The following is a 26225-nucleotide window of genomic DNA, read 5'->3' as shown; positions in this document are numbered from 1 at the left end:
AGAGATTCTGGATCTTAATGGGACCAGTCGGGGGGAACATGAATAATAAATGAATGAATAAATAATATAAAGAACGGCTTTATCCGCACGGACCCGGTACCCTGCGTGACCCTGGCTGGATGTTTGGGAGTCATCACAGCTGAACGACGTAGAGCGCTCGCCCAAAAGGAAGTCGTGTCCCAGAGCTTTTTTATCAATCATTGGGGGGGATGATATAATTTGATACAAAGACTCGTTTCAGACGGTAGAATAAGTCTGTTGTGTCTGCGACTGTGGAAATGGGTCAGCTCATCTGACATCATCAAAGCAGTTACGGAACATTTACTCTAACCTTTATCTGCAGCTCTTATAACTGCAGCCACTGGTCAGTGGGTCTGCAGTCGGCTCAGAAGCCAGACTCGTCGACCGCAGACGATTCAAATCGTATTCCAGGTCCTTCGATTTAGTTTCAGTTTGATCTTTCATGCTTTTCTTCCATTCGGTTCCAGTTGCTTCTTTTCGTGCATGGTCTTATTCTGCTGTCATTTCAGACTCTGATCTTTACGGTCACTAAAATGACCTGATCCTCCTCCTCACTAGCTGTTCACCTGTTCCAGTATTTCATCATTCAATCCATCCGTCCATTATCTATACTGCTTTTCCTTTTGAGGGTCAGGGGGAGCTGGAGCCAATCCCAGCTGACATTAGGCGAGAGGCGGGGTACAACCTGGACAGGTCTCCGGCGTATCACAACTAAAATAACAACTTACTCTCACATTCACACCTTCGGTCAATTTAGAGTTTCCAATTGACCTCTAACCCAAACCAGCATATCTTTGGACTGTGGGAGAAACCCCACACAGAATCGGGGAGAACTTAGAGTCTCAGGAACCAATCAAACCAGTAACTTTCTTGCTGTGAGGCAACTGCCCCCTCTGAGGGGACACAAGTAGGGACGCCGGCCCAGAAGCCGTGTGCTGGAGGTCAGTGTGTGTGGAGGAGGAGAGTGAGGCTACGTAACATTAAATAATCTCTATTGTCACTGAACTGCTGCAGACAACAACATAACAACTCTGCCAGGTTGTTTCTGTGCCTAAATTTTCCAGCACTCCTTTTTCTGCTCCTTTTGAGCCTGATCATGCTTTTGACCTTTTTTCATTTTCTGAACATGTGTACTTTGTTTGCCTCTTGGATTACTGTATCATTATTTTCCTTTTCCCCTAAGTTAGGACTCTTTACCCCTGACTCGTATTCTTCGGTTCCTTTTCCCCAAAACTGTGACAGATGACGTTCTTTTCCACCTCAGTTTCCAGCCGCAGAGAAAGTTGAACTTCAATGTTTTGTCCACGGACAAGTTACTGTTGCAGGATACGAATAAGGTTCAACAGGGTTCACCAAGTTCAAATCAAGTCTTTTTAAAGTTTACTTCAGTTTTTTGGTGATAGTGAGGCCAAGAGCTTCAAAAGTGTGCATATCGCCAATTTAGGTATTTTAATACCACATAGAATGTAATTTAAAACCTATTTCACAATCATGTTTAAAAAAAATATTATTGATAACCAGCACAGATGTTATGCTCAAATAATGAAGGTGCATTAATTCATTAACCTATTGTTAATCTTTTCCGTTTCCTGGCTGTTTATAAAAATGTTCCTCCAATAAATATCATTCTTTCATCATTGAACATCATAGGATCCATGAAAAAGCAAAAAAATGAATGGATTGATGAATGGAAGGATTTAAAAAATAACTGACAGCTGATCTATTTAAAGCCAACACATGAACTATACAGTAAAGCCTGGAACAATAGTACTTTTTGATAAAATCCCATACGGACATTGTATAAATAGTGTTTATCGCCTCAGGCTTTTCAAACTCTTTTAAGAATTTTGCAGATATTTGGATTGACCCCTGTTTCTGTGGATCGGGAGATTTGGAAAGTTCAAAGCAGTAAGCAAGTTGCAAGTCACCATTTCTAAAGGATGAATAAACCGAGTGTTTAAGTAACGTCCCAGTAAAAAGCTGAGCAAGCACTTACTGAAAGTTCACTTTGTCTACTTGGAACCTCGTTTCAAAAATCCCTGAAGTTAACACTCTGCAGCGTAACAGGTCCTGTAAGACATTCAAAGCAGAGGAGAGATCGAGGTCAGGGGCGAACAATTACAAAAGGCAGGATTTCTAAGGCTATTAAAGCAAATGTCTTCAAAACAAGGGAAAAGGAGGACTCACCTGGTCTGTTGGTGTGTACTCGCTCTGTCTTACAGAGTCGATTCTGTCCAGGAAACTGTAAAGAGAGAAACAGAAGAGACTCAGATTTAGCTCTCAGGTTTTTCTTTTTCAAAAGCCTGTGAGGAAAACAAAGTAAATTTGGATTATACAGGATAAAAAAAACAATGTAACCACATCAGAAAACTAGGAAACACATGACAGAATTCTCCATAAAGGGGGATTCCACGAGAGACAAAACCAAACCCCAAGCTTCCCTCAAAATAACATGAAGCCACTTTCACAGTAAACCAATCTAAAAACGAATGAATCCATTTATTGAACATTCCATATATTACAATTCATCGAATCTGAAATCCCTCTGTTGCTCAGTTCATGTGATCTACAGTGAATCCTGCAAGAGGCAGCTGCCATGTCTGACTCCCTGTCAGGCTCGACAGGCCGCTGTTAAGGCGGATGGTTACCACACGAGGGCAGGCCTGCTCAGTCTGAGCTATTTTTGTCTGTCTCTAGCCACAGTGATTACATAAGGCGGTTATTGTGGAGGTTGGACAGCTTGCTGTTGCCTCTCTTCACTACAGAGAGAGCATGTGCAGCAGCAGCAGCAGCTCGGCCTCTCTGCAGAGCAGCAAGCAGACTCAGGACACCGAGGCTGGGGACACGCATCACTCAGGCCCCTGGATGGTCTGGATCTCACCATGAACACGCCCCAACAAGGACGGCATCAGGGCCAGGATGCATATATCTAAACCAAAGACTGTGTAAACATCAATAAAAGAGTCCTTTGACATTTAATAGGTCTCCTAAGCACAATTTACATCTTTAGCCTAAAGCTGTTAGTGACAAACTGTTGGGGTCAACAGTGGTTTGAAACAAACTGGGGCCAAAAGCAAAAATACCAGTGAAAATGACTGTTACGAATTAGTTTGCAAAGATCAAATGCAAATGTAAAACATCCAAAAACTCTTAAAAGTCACATAAAGGGGCAAATAAAAGCAAATGTTACGGTTTAGTATATAAAAATAAGCTGATCTGAGCTTGAAAACTTTAATTTCACATAATAAACACTGCAACAATAATGTGCATTCATTTTTTCATTGTATGCATACATTTTTTATAATTCAATATTAAATCTGGTTGTATTTGTGTTTTCGTTTTATTCATAGCTATCATATAAATGTATTACGGTAAACTGTAACATATCAAGCCTCAAATACTTTTCTTTGTATTAAGAGTTTCATAAATGCATCTTCGGATTTTTCTTTTTAAATATATACATATATAAATATATACACACTGTAGCTACGTATATTGGATGATATGTTGTATCAATAACATTTTAATCCCAAATTTACGCATCGGTCCCTCAAATCTATATCGGCCGGCCTCTAGGTCCCAGTTAGTGACTCTGGTACAAAGGACCAAACAGCTGACTGTATCTCACCATCCCTCATCTCTCAAACAACCGTCTGTGGCTTCAGGATCCCACAAGACTCTCAACATGACTGCAGCATACAAGAAACCTGACGCACTGAAGATTAGTGGTCCAGGTTTGGGTTTCTGTATGTTTCAGTCCTCGGTTCAAGCTCAATTCAGCCCTTAAAAAAGTAGCACACCTAACACACCCATCTAGAATTAAATGGCGGAGAATGAATGCTCCATTATGAACCATTAGGTAACAGAGACAGCGCTCATGTGCTCTGACAACAATGTTTCCATCGCAGCGACTTTATTTCTGCCTCGCATAGTCCACACAAAAGGAGAAGTAAGGCTATTCCTGAGAGAGCACTCCACTTTCTCACAGACTTCATGTTCATGTGCAGGACGTGGTTCTACTGTATCAACAGACACAACATACAGTACAGACAGAGAAAATGTGACTATATGCAAAATGAGTCATCTATATTCACTTTAATATCAAAAGCAAAAGTAACTATCATCTATTTACTCACTTTTATTAGACTGTCGAGTCTTTAACACGACAAGTACACGGAAACAAATATCACCAACGCCTTACGTGAGATCTAAAAATTGCTCATTTATTATTTTAGTGCACAGAACACTATGTATTTATTAACCAGCTGAGATACATGTGCCAGGTAATCTCCACAGGCTGATCAGAGGTCTCATCTAGTGTGTGAAATCCCCACAATGCTTTTCTTTCAGGCTGCGGAGGCCACGATCCCACTGATTTACACCCCGACCTTCCAATAGTGGTTACTTTCTCGTCAAGCTGCAAGACTGAACTGATGGATCTAAACGCTAAACTCCCTACAGACTGCAAAGACTGAAAACTGAAGCTTAAAAACACGCCGTCTTCTGGAGAACAGACGTTTGTATTATTTGGAACCGTGGTCTTATGCATTAAGTTGTGAGCGGTTTAACTGATTTCTTCTTCTGCTCGTGAATCATTTTAAAGACACCAGAAGAAGAAGAAGTTAACATAAACATTTAAACTAAGTAGATAACGCTTGTCTTGTTCTTTACCCAGGATATCATTAGATTTAGAGCTGTGATAGTTTGATTAGAGCTTGATTTTGATGATGAATTATTTGTTTTGTCGTTTTGGTTATAAAACATTTAAACAATATCAAATCTGTCCAGATTTCAACCTTTGTAACGACAAGATTCGCAGCAAGAGAATGTTTAGGGATCTTTGGACATGTGATAAAAACAAAACCATTTAAAATGTTGTGACATTTCATAGACTAAACTATTTATCAAAAAAGAATTCACAGAATAATCAAAGATGAATTTAATAATTAATTGCAGCATTTCCCTCTTTAGCTTATTATCAATCAATTATCAAACTAACCAGTTCAGCTCTACTTTGACAATCCCTAAAATCATACGGGCATCAAATGCCAATCCTATTACAGATTCTCGCAACTGGGAATCAAACACGTGGACGGGGAACTGTGTGCTTCGTAGCTTGAAACAAAAAACACTAGCAAATGTTTAATGAACTATCTAAATAGGTGCTGATTTCAACTTTTGTTTCTTTGCTTTGTAAAAGATAGAGAGTGAGTTTTGGTGCGATCTAAATCTGAAATCCACCCAGCAGGGAGAGCGTGGCCTAGGGGATAGAGCGGGTGCTCTGCAACAAGAAGGTTGCCGGTTCGAATCCCACTCTATCCCATCTGCATACCTAAGTGTCCTTGGCAAGATACTGAACCCCTAAATGGCCCCTCATAAATGCTGAGTGTTCTAAAAATGTAAGTCGCTTTGGATAAAAGCGTCAGCTAAATGACATGTAATGTAATGTACCACACAGGGATGTGGTAACTTCACAGTCACACAACAAGCTGGGTCAAAGCAAATCACACAATTAACTGCATCTAGTTTGTTAAATTAGTGCTTCTGTGGTAACCAAGACGAACACAAACCGATCAGACAGCATTTTTAAAGAGACGTGATATAGAGAATCACATGTGCTCATCTCGCCTGAGCACACAGACGTATGACCAAACCTCAGGAACCTCCAGCTTTTGCCCCATCACTGCAACAATGTGGGGTTTATTTTTAGCAAGCCTTCCTTGCAGAAACCTAGCTAGGTTATAATTACTGCGAGCTTTGTGACTGCCATGTGACAGAAGTACTATTGGTTGAGCACCGCAGAGCCAAATATAGCCCTTGTACCCAGCAAGGAAAAAAGGAGGAGGAAAAAAAAGAAAGAAAAGCAGAACAAGGAAAAAGGAGGTAAAAGATAACATTGATTAGCAAGTGAACGACCAGATAACGTCCGACCAGGAGGGTTCGGTGCAGTTTTCTGTTCTTGTTGAAAGTTATAAAGTAAACAAACTGCGTTCAGGTCCAGAGAATCCTGCAGTTTTTGTTGCTGGCAAATCCTTGTGGTCAGCCGAGAATTATAATTTATATTATATGTTGTGCTTTCTCTTAGTTTTTTCCACTGTTAAGTCTGTTTCCGAACATCAAACAACAAGAATCCAGCTGTTATTTCTCCTTTTTACTAAGCAGCCCTCTACTATTCCACAACTATCTCGTCTGTGCCTCTGTCAGTGGGGCTGGGCCGTCTCTGTATTTAGCCAAAACACATTGTACTCGTCCTGCGGGTCAGGCTGTGTTGCTATGTATAGGCTTTGTTGTGGACAGTATCACTTGACTCGGCCTGGTCTGTCTGTGTTGTTGGCCTCATCTTTCTGTAAAAACACAGACACAAGCGTGGATACATGTCGAGAGACGGCTCAGGAGAGTGTGGGGGGGGGGGGGCCTCAGGCCTCAGGACCCTCGTGGTCCAGGTCACATGTTGCTGCCCATTGAGCAGAAAAGGGAGGTAGAGGGTAGATGGTGGCGGGGATGATGGTAAAAAAAAAAATGGCATAGCTTGTTACAAGCGCTTGTGCCATTCTGTCACTTCTGGACCACAACAAACAAATACGCAAAGAGAGCGTAGATACAAATAAAACGTACAAAATAGGACTGTAACAGTTTAACTAAAAGATTACAATTTTGTGCCAAAATAAACTGCCTGCATGAGTCCGAAAACAAAGTTCCACTCATGAACATACAAAAAGTAGAGCCAGTGAAAAGATGCAACAACGCTGAAGCAAAGCTGGAAAAACGTCCCCCTCCGACAGTCAGTCAACCTTCACTCAACCAGCAACACCCAGCCTCATGTGCTCATTTGATAATTGGGTTGACTTTTTACAAATAGTGGACCATCTTTAATTAGCAGGGCAGAGGATCCAATCAATAGTTTCCATATTTTGAGCCGCTCAGGCCAGCATAATGGACTTTCACTTCAGTCTCCAACTGACGGGTGACAGCGCTTTGGAACTCACTGCTGGACACAGCAGCATCGCACGGCCAAAACTTTATTTAAATCTGTCCATTTAGAAGTGTACACATATTTTTTTTTCTATCATACATTTACTGGAACTCAGTTGTGTTGTGTACAGGCAACACCTACACTGACTCAAAGTTAATTTACGGCAAGTTGACGGTAAATGGCATCACTGAGGCGACCACACTGTTTGACAAACAAATGATGTCCTAGATGTGCAAAAGAAGAAACATGACAGTCACACAAGCGACTGCTCGACACTAAATGTGACACTAAGCAAATAAGACACAAAACAAACAGAATCCAGCGTCACGTTTTTAAATCGTGAGCCTGGAGCTCCAACTAACAACTTTCATGATCAGTCAGTTTATCCTTCAATTCATCTATTCATCATTCTGCCTATGAAATAATTATAATTATAATTTCCTAGAATCAAAGGTGACCAACAGTCTGAGATATTGAATTTACTACAATATAAAAAAAAGAGGTAAAGATCTTATCTTCATATCCGAGATGTTGTCTTGTAAAAAAAATACCAAAACTTTACCAATGAGTCAATTATATGACAAAGCATTTCAACTCTACTTGAATCCTCTCTAATCTAATATGTCAGCTTGAAAACTTGTCCTTTGTAGTTCATCTGTCGTCTCTAACAACACACCCCGTCTCCGATCAAAAATCCAGCCGCACAACAAAAGCTCATCCCATAACACACAACGTCGGAGGCATCGAGCTGGTCGCAGCGCGCACAAACGTGTGCAGCACCAACACGGGGAAGATGGAGCTGTGCAGGATCCTGGTCACCTGGTGGAAAGATCTGAGCCCAGGGTTCAACTCATCCATCCAAACAGGAACACGGTGCAGTTTGGAAGATGGATCTGAAACTGGACAAATCCATCAACGGCTCAGTGGGTACTTCCTAAATATAGGAGCGAGAATGGAGACACTCCTGAAAGTCAAACCAAATCTTGTGTAAACAAAAGTGCCTGCTTTATCTCAAGGCCGCCAATTTGCCTTCCAGGGCCGCATCAAGTCATGGTTTTGAAAGGTGTTGTATAAAAATGTGAAATACATCATCATGCCCTTTTGTCTCTGTTCAGTGTCGACATTTAGCATTACATTACCTCTGCTTAAAATAGACGCGGTCCCCAAAATTAGTGTTTGAGCCACAGTGGGGCCCGAGCCTCGCTCAGGTCTCACAGCGGAACAGACTTATGGGTTTCTCTAAACAAAATTGAAGCCAGACATCGATATACTATCGTCAGCTACTGAATTAATCCGTGACAAAAATAGAAAACCCAAGTAAAAATAGCCAAATAAACGATATCGAGCAGGTTTCTATTCTCTCACCTGCAAACAACCGCCTCCGTGTCAAATGAGTTATTCCACTAGGAAATCAACCGGTGGCCGAGTGAAAATAAGCTTTTGCTCTTTTCCCCTAATAAAAGCTCAATAAGCAGCGACTAATATCAGACAGTGAAGTGCACATTGCATAAGTCTGAATCAAGCTGTGCAGGAGGAACTGTCAGGTGATTAGAAACCAGTAACACAAGTGGACAGAAATCCCAATAAAAAGAGAGTTAATTTCATTTAAATTGAAGATTTTAAACTTGTAGATTCTCTGCATGTAGTTTGTAGCTGTGCGGGCCTGTGTGCTGTTTGTGTAGTTTACAAACCAGCCTCCAGGTGGCCTCCACTCGCTCCTGCTGCATACAGACTCTCTTCCTCACTGACCCTGCCTGCTTTTAGCAGCTGGGTTCCCATGGCAACCCCAGTCAGTCCATACCACTCCTCTCTCTCTCTCCCCCTCTCCCTCTCCCCCACCCCTCCTCTTCCTAAGCCAGGCTGCACTCGTATCCTTCCATTCCCAGACTCTCCCATACATCAACACAAAGCAGCACCGTGCTCTGTGCTGGCCTCCACAACGTATGTGTGTCACCGTCTGTGTGTATGCGTTCGATTTCGGGGAACAGCAGAATTTAGGCCCATGAAGACAGATTATTTTATGAGAGTGTTTGCCGTTTTTGAGCACAAACCCCAAAATAAGTCTGATTTTCAGCAAAGAGAGTACTGTAGAGTGTTGTGTGTAGGGTTTAGAGAGACACACACAAAGTTAGTGAGTCCTTGTCACAACCTGGCACACACAGTGTCAGTTGTGATGAATAAGACGCACAGGGTTATATGAGTTGAGAGCTGAACGCTGGGGATAATTGATAAGGATGCTACAAGTCCCAGAGCAGTCAATAGCAGTCCTGTGAGATGGGCCCAAACCTCCCAGCAGCTTTTAATGTACTGGGAAGCAACTAGTCTGTACAAATTACCAAATTAGTCCACTCGGTCGTGTCTGTGATGGCAGCAGATCAGGGGAAATGGATTTGAAGTGATTTGATGTGTTGGTGATTAGTGGGATATCTGAACAGATTACTCGGAGTACAGTGTCATTACTTTGACTACGAGCAGGTGAGTTCAGGGTCAGAGGATGACACGGGTACTGCAGATTATTCCAGTGGTTCATTGTAAAAAAGATAATACTACTCTACCCCTAAGCTGGTGCACAACTCTGCTGATTGCACTCCACGCGTACACAGCTCCAAGATGTGGAGGGTCTATCACACCAGACCCTTTTCTGTGGTTCATTTGCTTCATCGCTACTTTCTGAATATACTGGACTGCTCAGTAAAAAAAATAAGCACACTACCTGCTCGACACGCCTCCCTCCTCCCTTGTTGCAAAGCCCAGTGTAAAGCAGTCCATAATTACACAACAAGAAACTAAATAAAGTCACATTGTGCAATTAAAAATACGACAACAACGCAGTCGAGCCAATGCTACTATGCTAGCGCACCCAGTGTTTGTGAGCACCACCTCATCCAATTCCATTCGATTCATTTTCATTTGTATATCCCCAGTCATAGCAAATATTACCTGACTGCACTTTACCTCCAGTGTGAGGGTTCTGAATCTAAACTGTATAACTACAATTGAGAAACCAGAGCATGGTTATTGGGGAATGGCAACTTCTCAAATCCATCTGTAAATGTTCGATCTGATCAGCAATATCAGCGTGGGCAGCAAACAAAGATTACAGCAGGACATCCGTGCCTGGTAAACCTCTCTACCATTACCTGCTCATTGTGAGACATAACAGGGGGATCGAGTCTCTTAATCACAATCATGTATAACGTTTGTTTTATATAAATGCCCCGGTTAATGATGGCCCATGTAAGGGAAATGCACTAAAACGGCTGCAATCAAGAAATGTAAAAGCTAATGTTCTCGTTAAATGTTACTCGAGCCACTGTTTAGTAAACCTGCTCCATTTTTTATCTGTACGCTGGAGAACATAAGATGCCGACAGCTCAGAGCGCCTCCTCACCGCAGCACGTATACTGTAATATTATATATTGACATAGGTCCCGTTTAAAATCCTCTAACTGCTTGTGTGTCTGTTGTGTGTCTGTGTGTCTAATCCAGATGAAAGCAAAAGGTGACCGCACTATATACAAACTGTGGCTGGTCTTTTGTGATGGAAGGATTGTTTAGGCATTATGACAATTCATATTATAATTTTAGTCCATTCATTTCCATATTTACAAAACTACAACACAGGTTATTGTTTGTCACTGATGAACTAAGTGCTGTAGTGTGTCTTGAGGCGAGTGATCGCACCGTGTGCCCCACAAAATGACACTGGTAAAAAAACTACAGGTATAAACAGAACCAGCTGACAGCGTAAGAGAGTTTGGCTGCTCACCAAAAGCTGTGTTTGGTTGAAAGTATGTTATACTCACAATAAAGACATAATGTCTTCGGGGAAACTACTTGGATGATTGTTCAGTTTCCAAAATAGTTACGAATTAATTCTCTGTAACTCAACCAATCATTTAATTGGCTTGTTTTGTTAAGGAAGTTAAGTTGGGATTGTCACAGACAAAAAGATAAAAAGCTTAACAGAGCCACATGAAAGTACAGAGCAAAAAAAAAAAAATCACTGTACACAGTCAACATTAGGTACATACACGTCAACCCCCTGTAATAAACGGTCTAAAGAGACGCCTTTCAAAACAAATCCACAGAATCATAAGACTTTAATGGTTTTGCCGAAGTTTCCAGTGTTTATGCTGCAGCAGAAACAGGAAGACACATTACTAAATAAATATAATTACTAATATGCACAAAGCAGCATATAAACATTACGCCTTTGTTTAACCTGTAGCAGCTGTAAAAACACAAAGTGTGGACGGGAATTAAATTTCTAAATAAATATTGATTTTGAGTACAGTACAGTATCACTGTGAGGAACCACAAAGGCATACAAAGAGGAACCAGATACGCCCCTGACATCGCATATTATCTTGTCAGGACACTTTAAGATTGATACGGACCAGTATTTACTCAGTGGTTATCAGTACGGAGATGCTCCAGAATCCCAGGTTAAGAACGCCTACAACAATAAATCATCCAACCAAAAGCGTTTGTGCTGGAGCCGGATGTTTACTTAATTTAGCCTCCGAGCTACCTCCTTCAACCTAGCCTGATGAAACAGGCAGCAGCTCAATCCGTCTGAGGAAACAAACCAGTGACAGAAAAATACAAAATAAACCATTTCTATAAATATCTACATGCCTCCCTCTGACCACATTCCACAGGGGGTGAAAGTTGAGGTTTGTTTGACTAGTGGCTGAGGTGGAGGGAGACCTTTTTGCCTGGGTGTGGCTGGACGCTGCTAGCCGTTAGCCTCGCTGCTAGCCGGGCCTACAGGCTTCACAACCTGAGCACACAGTGTAAACACAGGCAGGCCGAAGTCTGAGCAGGCGCCAAAGAGGGTTTGACATCAAATGTGAAACGAAACAAAACATCCTAATGGTAATGCTAAGCACACATGGTCATGTGCTTTATTTTGGAAGGGTGTGTGTGTGGGGGGGGTGCATGACTCCCAGTCTGCGGCTGCTCGCTCTGACAGGCAGGAGAGAGTGAGGAGCTAGGAGCCCCTGTCATGATTAGACAGCAAAATGTCTCCTCGTGTGTCATACCCCGCTTTGATCAATCCAGCACACTGTAAGAGATGGTGTGTTTTGTGTGTGTGTGTGTGTGTGTGTGTGTGTGTGTGTGTGTGTGTGTGTGTGTGTGTGTGTGTGTGTGTGTGTGTGTGTGTGTGTTAGTCAGAGTTAGCACGAGAGAATATGGGGGCATTAATACACTCGCCATGATTTGTTTATGTCAGGGCATTAAGAGAAGAGAAGGTATGGCGAGGCAGTGTGTGTGTGTGTGTATTCACTCACTCCCTCTCTTTCCCTTTCTCTCACACACACACACACACATACACAAAACCAACACAGAGGCGTTTTGTGTCTCACCTTCTGCTACTGACCTTCCCTTTGTTTACAGCGCATTGCCGGGATACTCCCTTTGATTCGGCTGCGCACACGTGACCCTCCGTTTCTGCTCTGCAGTACTGTTGCTAAAAATAGCTTGCCCTGGCTCCACAGCTAGTTTACATAAGCTCTAAGGGGGGGTGGGGGGTGGTGGTGGAAGGGGAGGGGAGGGGGAGAAAAGGGAGCGACAGGGGTGGGGGGGAGTGGGGGGAGCCTCGATGGAGAGAGTGAGAGGGAGAGCGTGAGAGAGAGAGCGAGAGAGAGAGCGAGGAGGGGGTCTATGGACGACCATTCCACAATCTCTCAGCAAGAAACCTGCAGCGCCACTGCTGTCCTCCAGCAGTCTGTGCCTTTACACTCCTGGTCAACAGCAGGGAGTGCGTGTGTTCATGTGTGTGTGTGTGTGTGTGTGTGTGTGTGTGTGTGTGTGTGTGTGTGTGTGTGTGTGTGTGTGTGTGTGTGTGAGAGATAGAGAGAAAGGTATGTACATGTGTGTACGTGCGTGTGTGTGTGTGTAGTCAGCACACACTAACAGACTCGCAGATATCCGCCATTCACCAGCCTCACTCTGTGTCTCTGTCTGTCCTTTAAAATGGACGCACATTTTAACCCAAAAATAAAAATCTATTTATAGCTACAATTCTCCTTCTTTAAGTGGGACATAAATTCCCATTTTCCACTGCAACACTGTTCACGTTTAAGAACAGAGAGACAAAAACTAACAATTAACACAAACCTATAATCACAAACCTAACAATCCGAACACGACGCTATTTTGACATGTTGACCAACGTGTGGTTTTATTCCATTGCATTTTCAATAGAGATTTACATAAGATATACACTCTTCAAGATGCATATCTTGTTCTATAGAGCAGTGCGGTCTTTCCAATGTGATCCAACTTCCTGACGAAACAGAATACAGTCCGTCAGAGCCTCTGGTCTCTCGAAACAAAATAAAAACACACTGGCAGTGTAGCTAATCTTGTGACATGTAGCATGCTATGCTGAGCAGCTTTAGGCTCTCTTAACGATTTCCAAATGCACCAGGTCAGGCCGATGGCTTACACACACACACACACACAGCATCTTCAACTTCCACAACACCCAGCAGAGCACGTTAAAACACTTAGCTAATGGACAGAAACAGCCATTAACGCTTACAGTAACACTAAATCTGAGGCCCTTACTGTTGAACGTGAAGATGTTAAATGTTTAAATGATGCCGCCGCAGTCACCCCCCCCCCACACACACACACACTAGAAAATACTTCATATAGGGAAAGACGTGTTCTCATGTGTTCTGCAACATCCTTTATGCTGTCGCATTCTGGCCTCAAGAGAGGACTGAATAGACAGAGAGAGGGAGAGAAAGAGAGAGAGAAAGAAAGGGGGATAGTGGGGGGGAGAGAGAGAGAGAGAGAGAGAGAGACAGTCCCACAGGGGGCTCTAACAACCTTAAGGACAGTGGTTTGTGAAGATGGAGTCAAACTGAGCTTCCAGTAGATCAGATTCTACAGTTCAGCTCAAAACCACTCCTTCCTCTTCCTCAGAAATCACGCACACAAACACACAACTACACACTCACACACACACACACTTCCATAGTGCCCCCTTTGATTATTTCTCAGTCAGCTGACAGCAGGGTCATCTGATTTTAGCAAGTGACACACAGGTTTTTGTTAATCTTTCCTTTTATGATTCTTTTTATGAATAAAGTGTTTATTTTTTTACGATTAGTTTAGTTATAATTATGATTTGAATTCAGCCACAGTAAACATTCGAGTCAACATCATTTATTCTGTTCTTGAACAGGAAACGGATAAACTGAGCTGAAAACCATTTAAGCCTTTTCAAGAGTTTGTTTACTCTAAATGGATAAAGCACTAAACTACATGACATGAATGTAAGAAACATATCTATTAACAACAAATTTACATTCAAAAGCACTTTTCAAGATAGAATAAGTGCTGTTTCATAATCTTTGGAGAGGTTGAATCTGAATTAAGGACGTATTTTTACTGATCGCTTTGCATTTTGATAGTTATGTGTTCATCTGTAATATTTGCAGCCGTGTTTAACTTTGTGGAGAAAGTTAGTTGTGTGGCTGCATTGTTTGTAATTTCCCCTTTTCCCTAATACATACTAGTGCATCACTGTCTTTCAGATACAGACTTAACATTATAGTAATCAGTACAGAATGTGATCGTCTAACACACTTTCAGCTTCATACTGTTTAAATGCATAAATTCAAATAGTGACTTCAGCCCTAAAGTGGATAAAACAATACAGTCCATAAAGGTTTAACACAATATCAAACGGTGCTCTGGCTGCAGTGAGACAAACATCCCAGTGGAAAATCCATTTCTCATGCATTAAAAATAACTTGATAACCAATCCAGAAAAAAAAAAAAGTTATGAAATATAAAAACGCACAGATCAGTTGAGACATGTTAAGAGACACCCGGAGCTCAGCCTTATCCCCTGGTGCTGTTGGTATATCAAATCAGCTAAAACATGAGGAAATCAGGCAACTTATTGGTGACATAAAAAAAAGCAGTGGTGACATGCAGCCAGTGTATAAATATCGCTCTCTCGGGCTCTTCCGTGAACAGAAGAGGCTCCTTATTGAGGAGAGCCACTGTTTGCGAAGCGTAGCCCCTCTGTTTCTGTAGGCCCTTCAGGGGCCTGGGCTGGCTGACAATGCCGGCCATTCTTAGAACTTTACTGCCCCAGATGACTGTGTCAGTGGCCCCCAGGCTGGTGACAGAGTCCCGTGACGAGCACTACACCCCAGCCCCAGCCTAGGCCAAGAACCAGACCCAGTCTTAGATATGTCTATCAACAACCCGGCCCCATCTCCAGGACTGTGGGAGACTGGTCCCGTCCCAGCGGTGCCGCCCCATCTTGGGCCATCCACACAACACTTCACCCTCATCTATTCAGCTGCTTGTGAATTCAAACATTTGTGGTGCTAATAGTATCATTCCTCATAGCAGCATTAATATTTTTAAAGTTAAATGTTTAAAGCCCAGAGAACAGACTACTTCACTGAGAATTGACATGTTTTACTATTATCTGACCTTCTTTCACCTAAACAATGAATTGATAAAATAATTTGCATATAAATATGAATGAAAGAACAAAAAGTAGTCTTACAACACATGGGCTTAACATTAAGTATTGAATAAGCTCAAAGGAGTTTTCTGTGTCAATAACATTTGTGATGAACACTTTTCCAAACCACACTTAAAGACCAACACTTTCCCCTCGAGATAAAACCTGTGTCCTGGAATTATTGTATATGTATATATTTCATGTGTGTGTTTTCATGCATAGGTGTATTCGTGTGTGTGAGAGGGTGTCGAGAGACGTGATCAAGGTCCATTCTTGATGGGACTTTGGCAATTAATAACAAGGAAGTTTCAGTTGAGTGTAACACAGTCACATGATCCATTTGTTTGAAAAGACAAGGACATAAAAAGTATGGGTAACATTTGGTTATAGCAAGTAAAGGCTGCAAGATAACTAACAGATCAACTAACCTACCACTTGTTTTCTTGATTATGTATTATATAATTTGGACTGTGACCGTCAGAAAATAGTGAAAAGCTCACGTCTTTAATAGTCTCCAAAAATGTGAATCATTACCTAAATAGTTTCAGGGTTTTTCATACACCTTATTAACTAGTCCCAAAAAAAGATTCTGTTATAATGAACACTAAATTAAGTTTGACACTTATCATTCTATTACAGTAAATCAGGTTAAATTCAATCACAAGCTGGCAAATTAAATATTCCTCATCAGTGTTTTTCACTGAGTTTTTGTGAAAAAAATATGATGTTTCTTATATAATCCGACGTACTCGATCAAATGAGACTATATACAAATATTTTAAACAACAAAAGGTTTGATTTTAGAAGCAAATTTCTGCATCTTAAGCAAACTCCAGTCGTAACACTCTCGATTCCTAACCCAGCATCAGCTCTACCTCTGTCCAAAGCCTCATTCTTAGTGCAGGAAATAAACTCTATTGCTGTATCACTCTTCATAGCCTCATTTCTCCAGTTACATTCACAGACTCCAGCTCCAGCTCCATCCAGGGCAGCTCTGCTCAGCCCCAGTCCCTGCTCCTGTAACCAGACATCCCAGCCACTGCGCACAACAACAACACACACAGAGATTCATCACAGCCCAAACATCATCTAACACTGGACAGTCATCATCCGACTACAGTTAGGAATACCTCAGTGCATGAACTGTGTCATAATCTCATATTTGCTAGGGGACTGCAAACAAGCACTCACACACAAGAGAGAAAAAAGTGAGAGGTTCAGATTTGCTTGTGAAAAAAAAAATGTCCATCCAAAGCATTGCAATGGAACCAGCCCACTGCAGCCGAAAATAGCTTGTAATCAATCAACTGGCAGACACATATCTGTGCTCTTAAAAACGTATAAATGTGCAATGCAGAGGGCAGATCAATGGGTGACAGGATTCCAAATGCATCGATATGGACATGCTCTTTGGCATAACAAGCACCCGCCATCGGCCCAGGCCTATTTCCTGTGCCTCTGTCCAATGGGTCGCCTGGCGCTGGAAAAAGATTCTGCCAGGGGAGCAAGGTCTGTGAAGGACAACGCGGATGGAACGGCAGAGGTATTTAATGCGCCTTCACAAAATATAAACACTACATATATATATATCTTGCCCTGTGCTCTGACAGGGATCTCATGAGACTCTCCTAGAGCGTTAGCATGTTAGCTTGCTGCCTGCCAATCTGTTTCTACCACAAGCAGCGACATGTAAACCAACTTCCTCTACAATTTACTTTCAAGTATGACTGAAAACACTCTGATCACAGACTGTATGAAGAGTCAGCAGGTGTGAAGAACAAAAATAAAACCTGCAATTACAACTTCCTGAACTGAACATTGGTAGTAAAGAGGAAGAGGGGACAGAATCAGAACTTTAAAAATCTAAACACAAAAGAAAAGACGAAATAACATAACAGACCATTCACCAAAATATGAGTTAAATCCTGCTGGAATCCTAACTTATGAGCTGTGCTCCTTTCCCCTGAAACCAGTTGGCTGCAGAGGCCATCTGCCAATGTTGCTAAAGATAGTGGCTGACAAAGTTAAGTGTAGTTAAGTGATCATAATAACAATAGATGGTGTGTAAGTGTGCATGTGTGTGATTAGGTGTGTGAAGTTCACACCGACAGGTCTGCTGCCATGTAGGACAGAGTATCTCTGAATGCCCTCCATCAGAAGAGTTCACACAGAGGTTAAAACGGAGAGAGGAAGTAAGTGAGAGGCCATGTCGTCTGACAAATACCAGACTTCAATCAAACACATGACCCTGACAAAAGATGTAAATTGTGATGTTTTTACAGAAGAGTGAGATATGCTGCAAATTGCAAATGTGAAAACTGAACATTCACGATCAAAAAAAAAAAAAAAAAAAAAAGGCAGATCCTGAGTCTTTCCTTATAACTGAAAGCTTTTGAAAGAGTCATTTTCATTCACTTTCATTTTCAAAAAATCTGGTATTGCATGAAGCTGTAACTTTTTATCATTATTTATTTACTTGATCGACTAAAATTATGATCATGTCCAAACGTACGACTGCTCACCAACCAATCAGGAGCAGCAGTAGAACAGTTGACAGGAGATGATTGGATGATATAATAAAGGGCAAGATGGAGGGACGAGCCTCCATCAGCTGGATTCTCACAAAGCTCAACATCTCAAATTCTCTTTGGATTGAGAAGGACAAAATGCTTCTTATTACAACATAAGAGCAAAAACTATAGCGAGGAGTTTCAAAACCAATGCACACACTCCAACAGAAGAAAAGTCACATATAAACCTGCAGCGCTTGATCTAAATAATGTATTCTCTTCACTGTCTTCATTTCACTCGGTTAATGTTTACTCATGTCACAGGACAACCATATTTTCAGGGCTTCAGACAAGCCTCTGTGGTGTCAGCTACTAATAGAGAATATGGTTTATGAATTCAGCATTCAAAAGACCAGTGTGTTTACAGATGTTTGTTATACCGCTCTGTGTGGTGTCATTATGATACTGGGATATTAACTTAAAAATATTTTAAAAAAAACACACACAAGATGCTCTTTGAGATATTGTGCAGTCGCAGCACACACAAACGCAGACAGAGCAGAAAAGACAAACACAGGCCCTTGACTGTAACAGCTCCACCTTACAGATTCATGTGACTCTCCAACCATCACCTGACTATCTCTCCCCTTTCTATGGAAGCTGCTATCAGGCAGAGCAACCAGTGAAATTTATGTCCAAGGAAAGAGACATTCAGGAAAGACGCTTAAAGCATGCTTGTCTACGTGCTATACGATATTTAAAAAATAAAAAAACACAAGTCTACGCCCATGTAACACAGGCTCACAGATCGCTGACAACAAGACAATATCCCCAGTCACTGATAAAGTGGGCCTTTGACCGTAACCCTCTGCGATAAAGGGAGACAACCTTTGGGATGGGGAGGGGACAACTTTCAGTGGACTGCACTCCGGAGTCTGAACCGTGTGCATGTCCTCATATTTACATGTGAATCCAGAGGTGAGTCAGAGAGGAAGCAGAAGGAGAGCACAGAAATCAGTGAATCACTTTGCATATCCAAACTTCCTTTTACCGACAACAGAGGGGCCCTCTGCTGTCTACCACCAGCTCCCCACGGTGGCCCATGGTACTGTAGGCGCCTTCCAAACAATCTGGGGCATCAACCTTGCCACACAGCAGCCATCAGAATTTCATAACTACAGTATCAAAAGTACGATTGCATAAAAAAATATATAAAAAACTTGACCCACATTGCTTTTGTCCAAAGAGACACACTGAAATGTATGCCTAATAACTCCACAGGTTGAATTTTCCACCCCTCAACAGTAAAATAATAAAAACTGTAGCAGCTTTACAGTCAAAAACATTATCAATATAAATCCTCTGAACTCTACAGTTGGATTAAACTAATACAGGCCGGCCGCAGGCTTTGCATATCGCCATGGTGAATTGTCAAACATGCAGACGTGAGAAGATATACAGTGGGGTCCAAAAGTCTGAGACCACGTTTCCCATTATACAACTGCTGCTTGCCTTGCCACACCCAGAGTAAATACATCTCACGTATGGTACGACACCAGCACACGCTGCACAGCTTTCACCTCAAACGTGACACAACAGACGGAGCAGCGTGACAATACTTTGAAGGGCTGTGAAAGTTAAACCGGCTCACTTCTCCTCCCGATGGTATCTTATAGCTACACATACCTGAGTTCATACAGCAAAGCATGTGCTCGAGAGCAAATCAGTTTTTTTAACCTCTTTTCATGAACAGTCTATTGCAAAGCTCAAAGTCGCAGCAGGAAAATATATATATTTTCAAGTTTGGACTCACTATTGTGCGCAGTCGATGAGCTGGTACTCATTGGACCTCTCAAAGCAGGCCTTCACTCCTTCGTCATCCCACAGCTTCTTTGCGTGATCGAAGAACTCCTGAGGGGAAAAGAGAAAAGAAATCATGAAGAAACAAACAAACAAACAAACAAACAAACATAACTATAACCTGCTAAATTAAAACATGGTACTTAAGTGGTAACTATTAGTTTCTCTGATGAACACATTCAACTTCCATACCTAGGATTATTCCCTATGATGACAAAATATACATCAATGGGACCCCTGCAGACTCACTAACACTTGTTTTACAGCTACCTACAGTAAATATGCACTTCTGCCCGGCACAGCCACCATCTTCTACTGTTGTGAACAGGGACCAAGGCCTTGTTTTGATCAAGCTCCCCCACCAGCAGGAGCAGAAAAACTTGTATTTTTAATTCTAGTCAAACAGGTGCCGGGCACCAACAACTTTGTGCAGCTTCCTGGAGTGTGTTAGGTTTGGTACAGACACTCTGGCCTAGTGTACACTCACTTAGACAGACCCTAGCCAGCAACCTGTACAGAATCCATTGCTCAATACAGTTGGCCAGTGAAACCAGAAATTATTGTTTTTACATACTGTGTGTGTGTGTGTTTGGATTACACAAGTAAGATATATAACCTGCTGACTAATGAGCTTTTCAATTATGAGTAGGCATTTTTGTTTTCCAATTGTAGACGGTGCCAGGTTAGCTGTTCCTTCCTGCTACCGGGCTTTACGCTAACACATATCACTCTGTGTACTCCTGGAAATGTGGAAATATTTCTTTAAATAGGACGGAAGTCACAAAAACAAATTACTTTATGGAAATCTACATAACATGCCTCTCATTTAGGCCTTAATTTTCGATTATTTTCACTATAGATTAATCAGCATCAAAAGTCTGCCAAACTGAAGTAGAAATATTGATTTTATATTTACAAAGAAACGGCAAGAAAGGGTTTATTAATACTTTACAGTGATAACAGTACTCCAGTAATAAGTTACTTTACTCTTGATGCAAAGATTAGTCCAATAATTGATTATCTGATTGAAAGGAAATTTGCTTTAATCTCTTTTGAGGAGTGATAAATAGTTTAAGTCATAAACAGCCCACACATTTGATGCTTCCACGTTCTCAGATGTGAGAATGTAATGTTTTACATTCTGGTAAATAAAATGTGTGAGTCGGAGAAATTCAGTTAAGTTTAGAAATGTTCTCACTGTTTTGTGATGTGTGATATAACAAATGATTAATCAATTCATTCAAGAAAATTAAAAGCAGATAGTGAAAATGATTTTCGTAAGCCTCACCCTGAGCAGAAGCAGAGGGAGGTGAACCGAGTTTCTCGTTCACTTCCTCAACACACGTTTATCTAACAGTTCCTGAAATCAAACTCATGACTTTCTGGTCACAAGCTCTCTCCTCTAACTCTAAGCTAAAGCAACAAAGGTGGTACACTCGGAGGATATAGCCTAACATTGATCAAATTTAGATAACCCCATAGAATATAAAAATATATGAATTACATAAAATATAGCCAGCACCCTTTGCAGTGCAAAATCCATGCATAAGCCTGATGCTGTAAATGGCTATACATAGTCTCAGTGCTTCAGCTGACTTCCTGCTCCTGGACAATGGGGAGCATTATGAGGGGAACTCATCTTATCAATGACTTTGAGACATTTCCCAGGACTCTCTGTATGCCCCAAACAAAGATGATTGGGCTAATATCCCCCGTCGCCTTGTGCACGTCTTTCAGATGGGCTCCTCCTCTCGCCTGGAACCACCACATGACTCTCTGCACTCAGCACTGGCTCTGCGCTCTGACTGGGGAGAGGGTGAAAATAGCCCCGAACCAGAGCGAGAGAGGGAGAAGGAGCCTGATAAATGATCACATGCTCCGGGAGAGCTCCTCTCGGCAGATCCGGTGATTAAGTTCAACATGGAGGAAATCCACTGATCCAGTCCACAGAGAAAGTCTCACACAGAGACAGATGTGAATAGTGGTTTACTTTTTTTGTTACAGATAAATATAGGCTCACTCTTCAGGCATAAGTCAGGAATAACCTAAACACTATGATGCCATCATGTTATCTGGGAGGGCGGTCAAACATTATTTTCAACTTAACGGCCGTGGTTTAGCTTCGTGTAACGTAGCATTTTACCTGCTGCGACAAACTCTAGACGGAAAAAAGGAAAATAAGGCCATATTTACTTTCTTTCCTGTATTTGCTTGCATTTCTGTTACATTCAAACTTTAACCACCAGCTTAACTAATATCAATATGATTCAACAAGGCTGATTACATTCTTTTGCTATTTGTTATCGCTAAGTTTTTACACCACAAACGGGCTCAAAAAACCCAAAGAAGGGCCCAAATGAAAGCTACCAAGCGCTGGGACTCGATGGAGGGAGGACGAGGGGTAGAGGGTGGAAGGGGAAGAGAAGGGAGAGCAGAAAAAAATGCTCAGAGTATGGTCCTCAGGGCTCTTTTCCACAGAGGCGTGTGACACTGGGCCTTTGAATAAATGCAGTGTGTGCTGCAGTGCCCTACAGAGGAACTGATAACACAGAAAGAGACCAGAAGGGAATTTGATTTAACACAAGCTTTTTTAACTCTTTCCTCTGCTCTTACACCCCCCCCCCCCCCCCCCCCCCCCCATTCACCGCCGCTCGAGTCTACGGCCAATTGCCGATTCTCTGGTGGCTCTGCGATGACTGATTCTCAGTCCAGCCTTAGTCTCGATGTTCATCGAGTTGGGAGGGTTTCGCTTGAAATCATATAGGTCAGGCTGACACAGGGAACAACATGGCCTGAATCTGATTTGACTTTGGAGGGTTTGGATCCTCAGTTGCGACGGGATGCTGGGGTTGTTTTGAAGCGACCTTTGGCCTTAGAGCAAACTCATGTTCATCCAGGAAGAGAACCAACTACCTCCCTTGTAAAACATCATCAGCTCGTTTGAAATGAATATCTGGTAGTTAGCAGTCAACCAGCACAGAAACTTGACTTCCATGGGATACAGCACCATCTCATATCTGTGTTAGATAACAATCACCCAGCACAGTGACTTTAATGGGCTCCCTCAGTTAAACAGTACAGACAAATTCAGCTCAAAAAGGGAGAGAGGGGGCAACTGCAAAGAAGCAGAACAACCCTCCATGCCACCAATCACATATCCTCAACTAATCAAAAGCAAGAAAAATAGCTTCTAGGACACAACCCTTTCATGAAGAAGAATTCAGTTAGAGGGAGTGCTATAGACAAGTTAGCCTTCCCCGGCTGTGGTGGAGAAAAGAAGAAGCACAAATCAGGTCAAGTTCTCTAACAGAAAGTCACTATCCCAGGTTGGCCCGTAAACTCACATCAGACAACATTAAATGAAGTTACACACTCTGTCGCTGGTGCACACAACTTTAGCTACTGTTTAGAGATTAAACAGTACATCAGTACAGTATCTCCGCACCTCACCACAAAGCAGATCAGTTCCACAAAGGGTGGGGCCGGACAAAGTATGAAGCTCCTCTCCAGCAGCCGTGTAACAACCGATTGTAACTCATATCTGTGAGCAAGGAATAAACGTTTGTGGACCTAATCCTTGTGTTTTTGTTGGGAGTGAATATGAAGAACATCAACACGTCTCAAATGCTGTTCAGCATTTATTACGGTGACCAGCTTGTTTTAGCACCGAACGAAGAAGGCTTTCACATTTCTGATACAGGGAAAGCTAACTTGGTGCAAAACAGGGGCTGGGGCTTATTTGAATTTGCTCCACTTCAGCTGACACACACCGTCGGGTGGCTAGCGTAGCGACTGCAGTGGCATTTGTTTCCATTTGCATAGACTACAGTTTGTTATACGTGCCTTTTTCCATGGAACCTCTGTTATTCCAAGCTGCTGTAGGAAAAAAGTTTTTAAAAATGGATGCTGTGGTGATAAAGACTTAAAGCCATCAAAGCTACACATGGGATGTTTTGACTTTCAGAGGTTTACTCTCATGAAAATGCAGGTAAATCATATTGTTAAGAATTAAATGACAACTTTATCCTAAATTTAGTCTGTAAAAAACTACAACTGCAGTGAAGCTCACGAGGCGTTTATGATGTTTCTGACTTGCTTCAATAAAAGCTGAATAACTTCCAAAAAAGATACTTCATTTAATTTAGACAGCAGCATCAACTATACATTTCCTGGCTTTAAAATCGGCATACGACTAACTAACAGGAAGCATTCTTTTACGAGAAGCCTAATCCACTTCTCCATCAATAACATCTCTCGTAGATCACGACACCTTTTTCTGAAATATCGCACATATCACAACCCAACGTTGTTCTGTCTAAGACACACAAACTTTACAGCACTGCCAAGTTCAATTTCCATCCTTAATTCCCAATAACTCATACTCAATATACAGATGTACAGTACTCGAGTATCAATATAAAATTTGTTCGAAGCAGGCAGAAAACACAATGATAAGTCAGTCAAGAACGAAAGAGAATGGCATGGGTCAGGGTTTTTAACTACTAATATGTCAATGTATTATATACATGTTTATATATATACATACACACACACACACCTTTACTCCAGTCTCCAACAGAGAGAAAAGGACTATTCTTGGGAACACAGTTCTGACACTGGTTTCAAAACATGTGCGAACCAGAAAGTCTGAATCTGTTGAGGGTGTTTTTTAAAGAGCAGCAGCCAAAATAAAAAATAACTTAACGGCTGAAACGATTAGCTGTTTTCTGAATCAGACGATCAACAGAATGTGCCTTCCAAAAGTTTTGATAATCAATAAAACATCTCGGTCTCTTCTGGTTCTAGCTTCTGAAATGTGAAGATTAGCTGATTATATGTTTAATGTCATTAGAAATTTAATTATATTTGATATTTGGACTGTTGGCTGACCAAAGCAAGACATTTGAAGATATCATCTTTCACTATGGGAACCTTTCATGGAAACTTTCCGGTATTATCTCACAAATGTTGACGGACAAATTGATCAACAGTTGCATTCCAAGTAAAATGTTCATAATATCACATGCTGATCTATTACCAACCCTCTCTTCACCTACACAATACAACAAGTAACTCAGGGAAAAGTAGGAATTCAAAAGTTACTGCTACTACTTCTTTTTGCCCATCAACAATATCTAAGCAGTTTTCACTTATGACGTTGAACCAATGTCCAGGGTTTCCCTTTCATAAGTGCAGTACACAAATGGAGATGTTCTTTTACCAACTGGAAATACACAGTTTGGTCTAGGTGACGGGTGGTAACTGGGTTGTGCAGTAGAAACGATAGAAACGTCACTAAGACGCCTATTGTGAATTCTCCAGACAATGCTCTATTCACACATGGGCTCAATTGGACATTACCCAGACTTGATAACATGAAGCTAGCAGGGTAAAGTCCGTTTTACGTCTGGTTCGACTGATTCAGAAGTCTGCGTTCACACATTACTACAGCGTGTGATGTCTAGAAAAGTCCAGGGTTGCGATGAAGGTGCGTGAAAGCAGCTCTTATCGCTTAAGAGCTACTATAACTAATTTCACTGCAACAGCATATTTCTCAAGACTTAAGTCATGGTTCTCCATGACATCATCGGTTCCAGGGTTTACAGGTTAGATGTGCTGCCACTTTTCAAACCGGCGCCAACAGGTGAAAGCCACAGGTTCCTGATTGGCCGTGTTCCTGCATGGCTGTATTGGGTGTCATGCCTGGTGGCACTAAGTGACAATGTAGTGGTGACACTGACGGCACAAGCGAAGCCCGAGACTGATGACAAGCACAGACACTCCACACAGAGCCATGTTGTTCCCGATGGCCTGACCGGGCCTGGGAACTCGACGCCGGCTCTCCCCACGGCCCCGGCCCTCACACAACACAACAACATCGCAGGAGCACAGACGGCTGCCGCCCTGTTAACACTCTCAGTGTGGACCCGGTCAGGAAATTAACACCAAAACCCTTCTCATGGATATTCCCGAAGAGAAGCGGGAACTTGAGAAAGATCATGCAAAGATTTAAAGTTGCAATGAAAAGACAATACAACTCTAAGGATAAAGCACATTTGATGGCTTGGATTAGTCCTGAGGCCCGGTTAATGAGGACCTAGCGTTAGCCCAACTTTGAGGCCTTGTTGGAAAAGTCCTAGACCATATGATTGCGAAATTTCAAGACCACACATAAACTTCTGCTTATTTTAAATGTTGAAGAACTGAAAACATTATAAAATATTTGCCTGAAGATAAAACAAGACTAAATGAATCATTAATCTACAAAATACCACAAGTACAGTATAAAATGGCCATCACTGAAAGGCCCCTGTCCAACTAACAGTCCAAAACAAGAAGGGATTCAGTTTATAAT

The 26225-nt window shown here is 41.8% G+C and overlaps 1 protein-coding gene across 3 annotated transcripts in view; it reads right to left on the bottom strand.

Annotated features, from left to right (window-relative positions):
- The window catches only part of LOC128454268 (guanine nucleotide-binding protein G(olf) subunit alpha), a 45525-nt gene that overhangs the window by 4782 nt on the left and 14518 nt on the right, over positions 1 to 26225 (bottom strand). For 2 of the 3 annotated variants that reach the window (XM_053437622.1, XM_053437623.1), the window contains exons 5-7: positions 19824 to 19921; positions 2209 to 2263; positions 2018 to 2091 (exon numbers count right to left, since the gene is read on the bottom strand). In XM_053437622.1, the coding sequence (XP_053293597.1) occupies positions 2018 to 2091; positions 2209 to 2263; positions 19824 to 19921 (227 nt within the window). Of the gene's footprint in view, positions 1 to 2017; positions 2092 to 2208; positions 2264 to 12366; positions 12443 to 19823; positions 19922 to 26225 lie in introns of those variants that run through there. The other variant, XM_053437624.1, reaches the window with a different exon arrangement.

Source organism: Pleuronectes platessa, chromosome 13, assembly GCF_947347685.1.
Source record: "Pleuronectes platessa chromosome 13, fPlePla1.1, whole genome shotgun sequence".
NCBI lineage: Eukaryota > Metazoa > Chordata > Actinopteri > Pleuronectiformes > Pleuronectidae > Pleuronectes > Pleuronectes platessa.
Note: the sequence above shows the minus strand (reverse complement) of the source record. Positions and strands in the feature narration are given on the sequence as shown.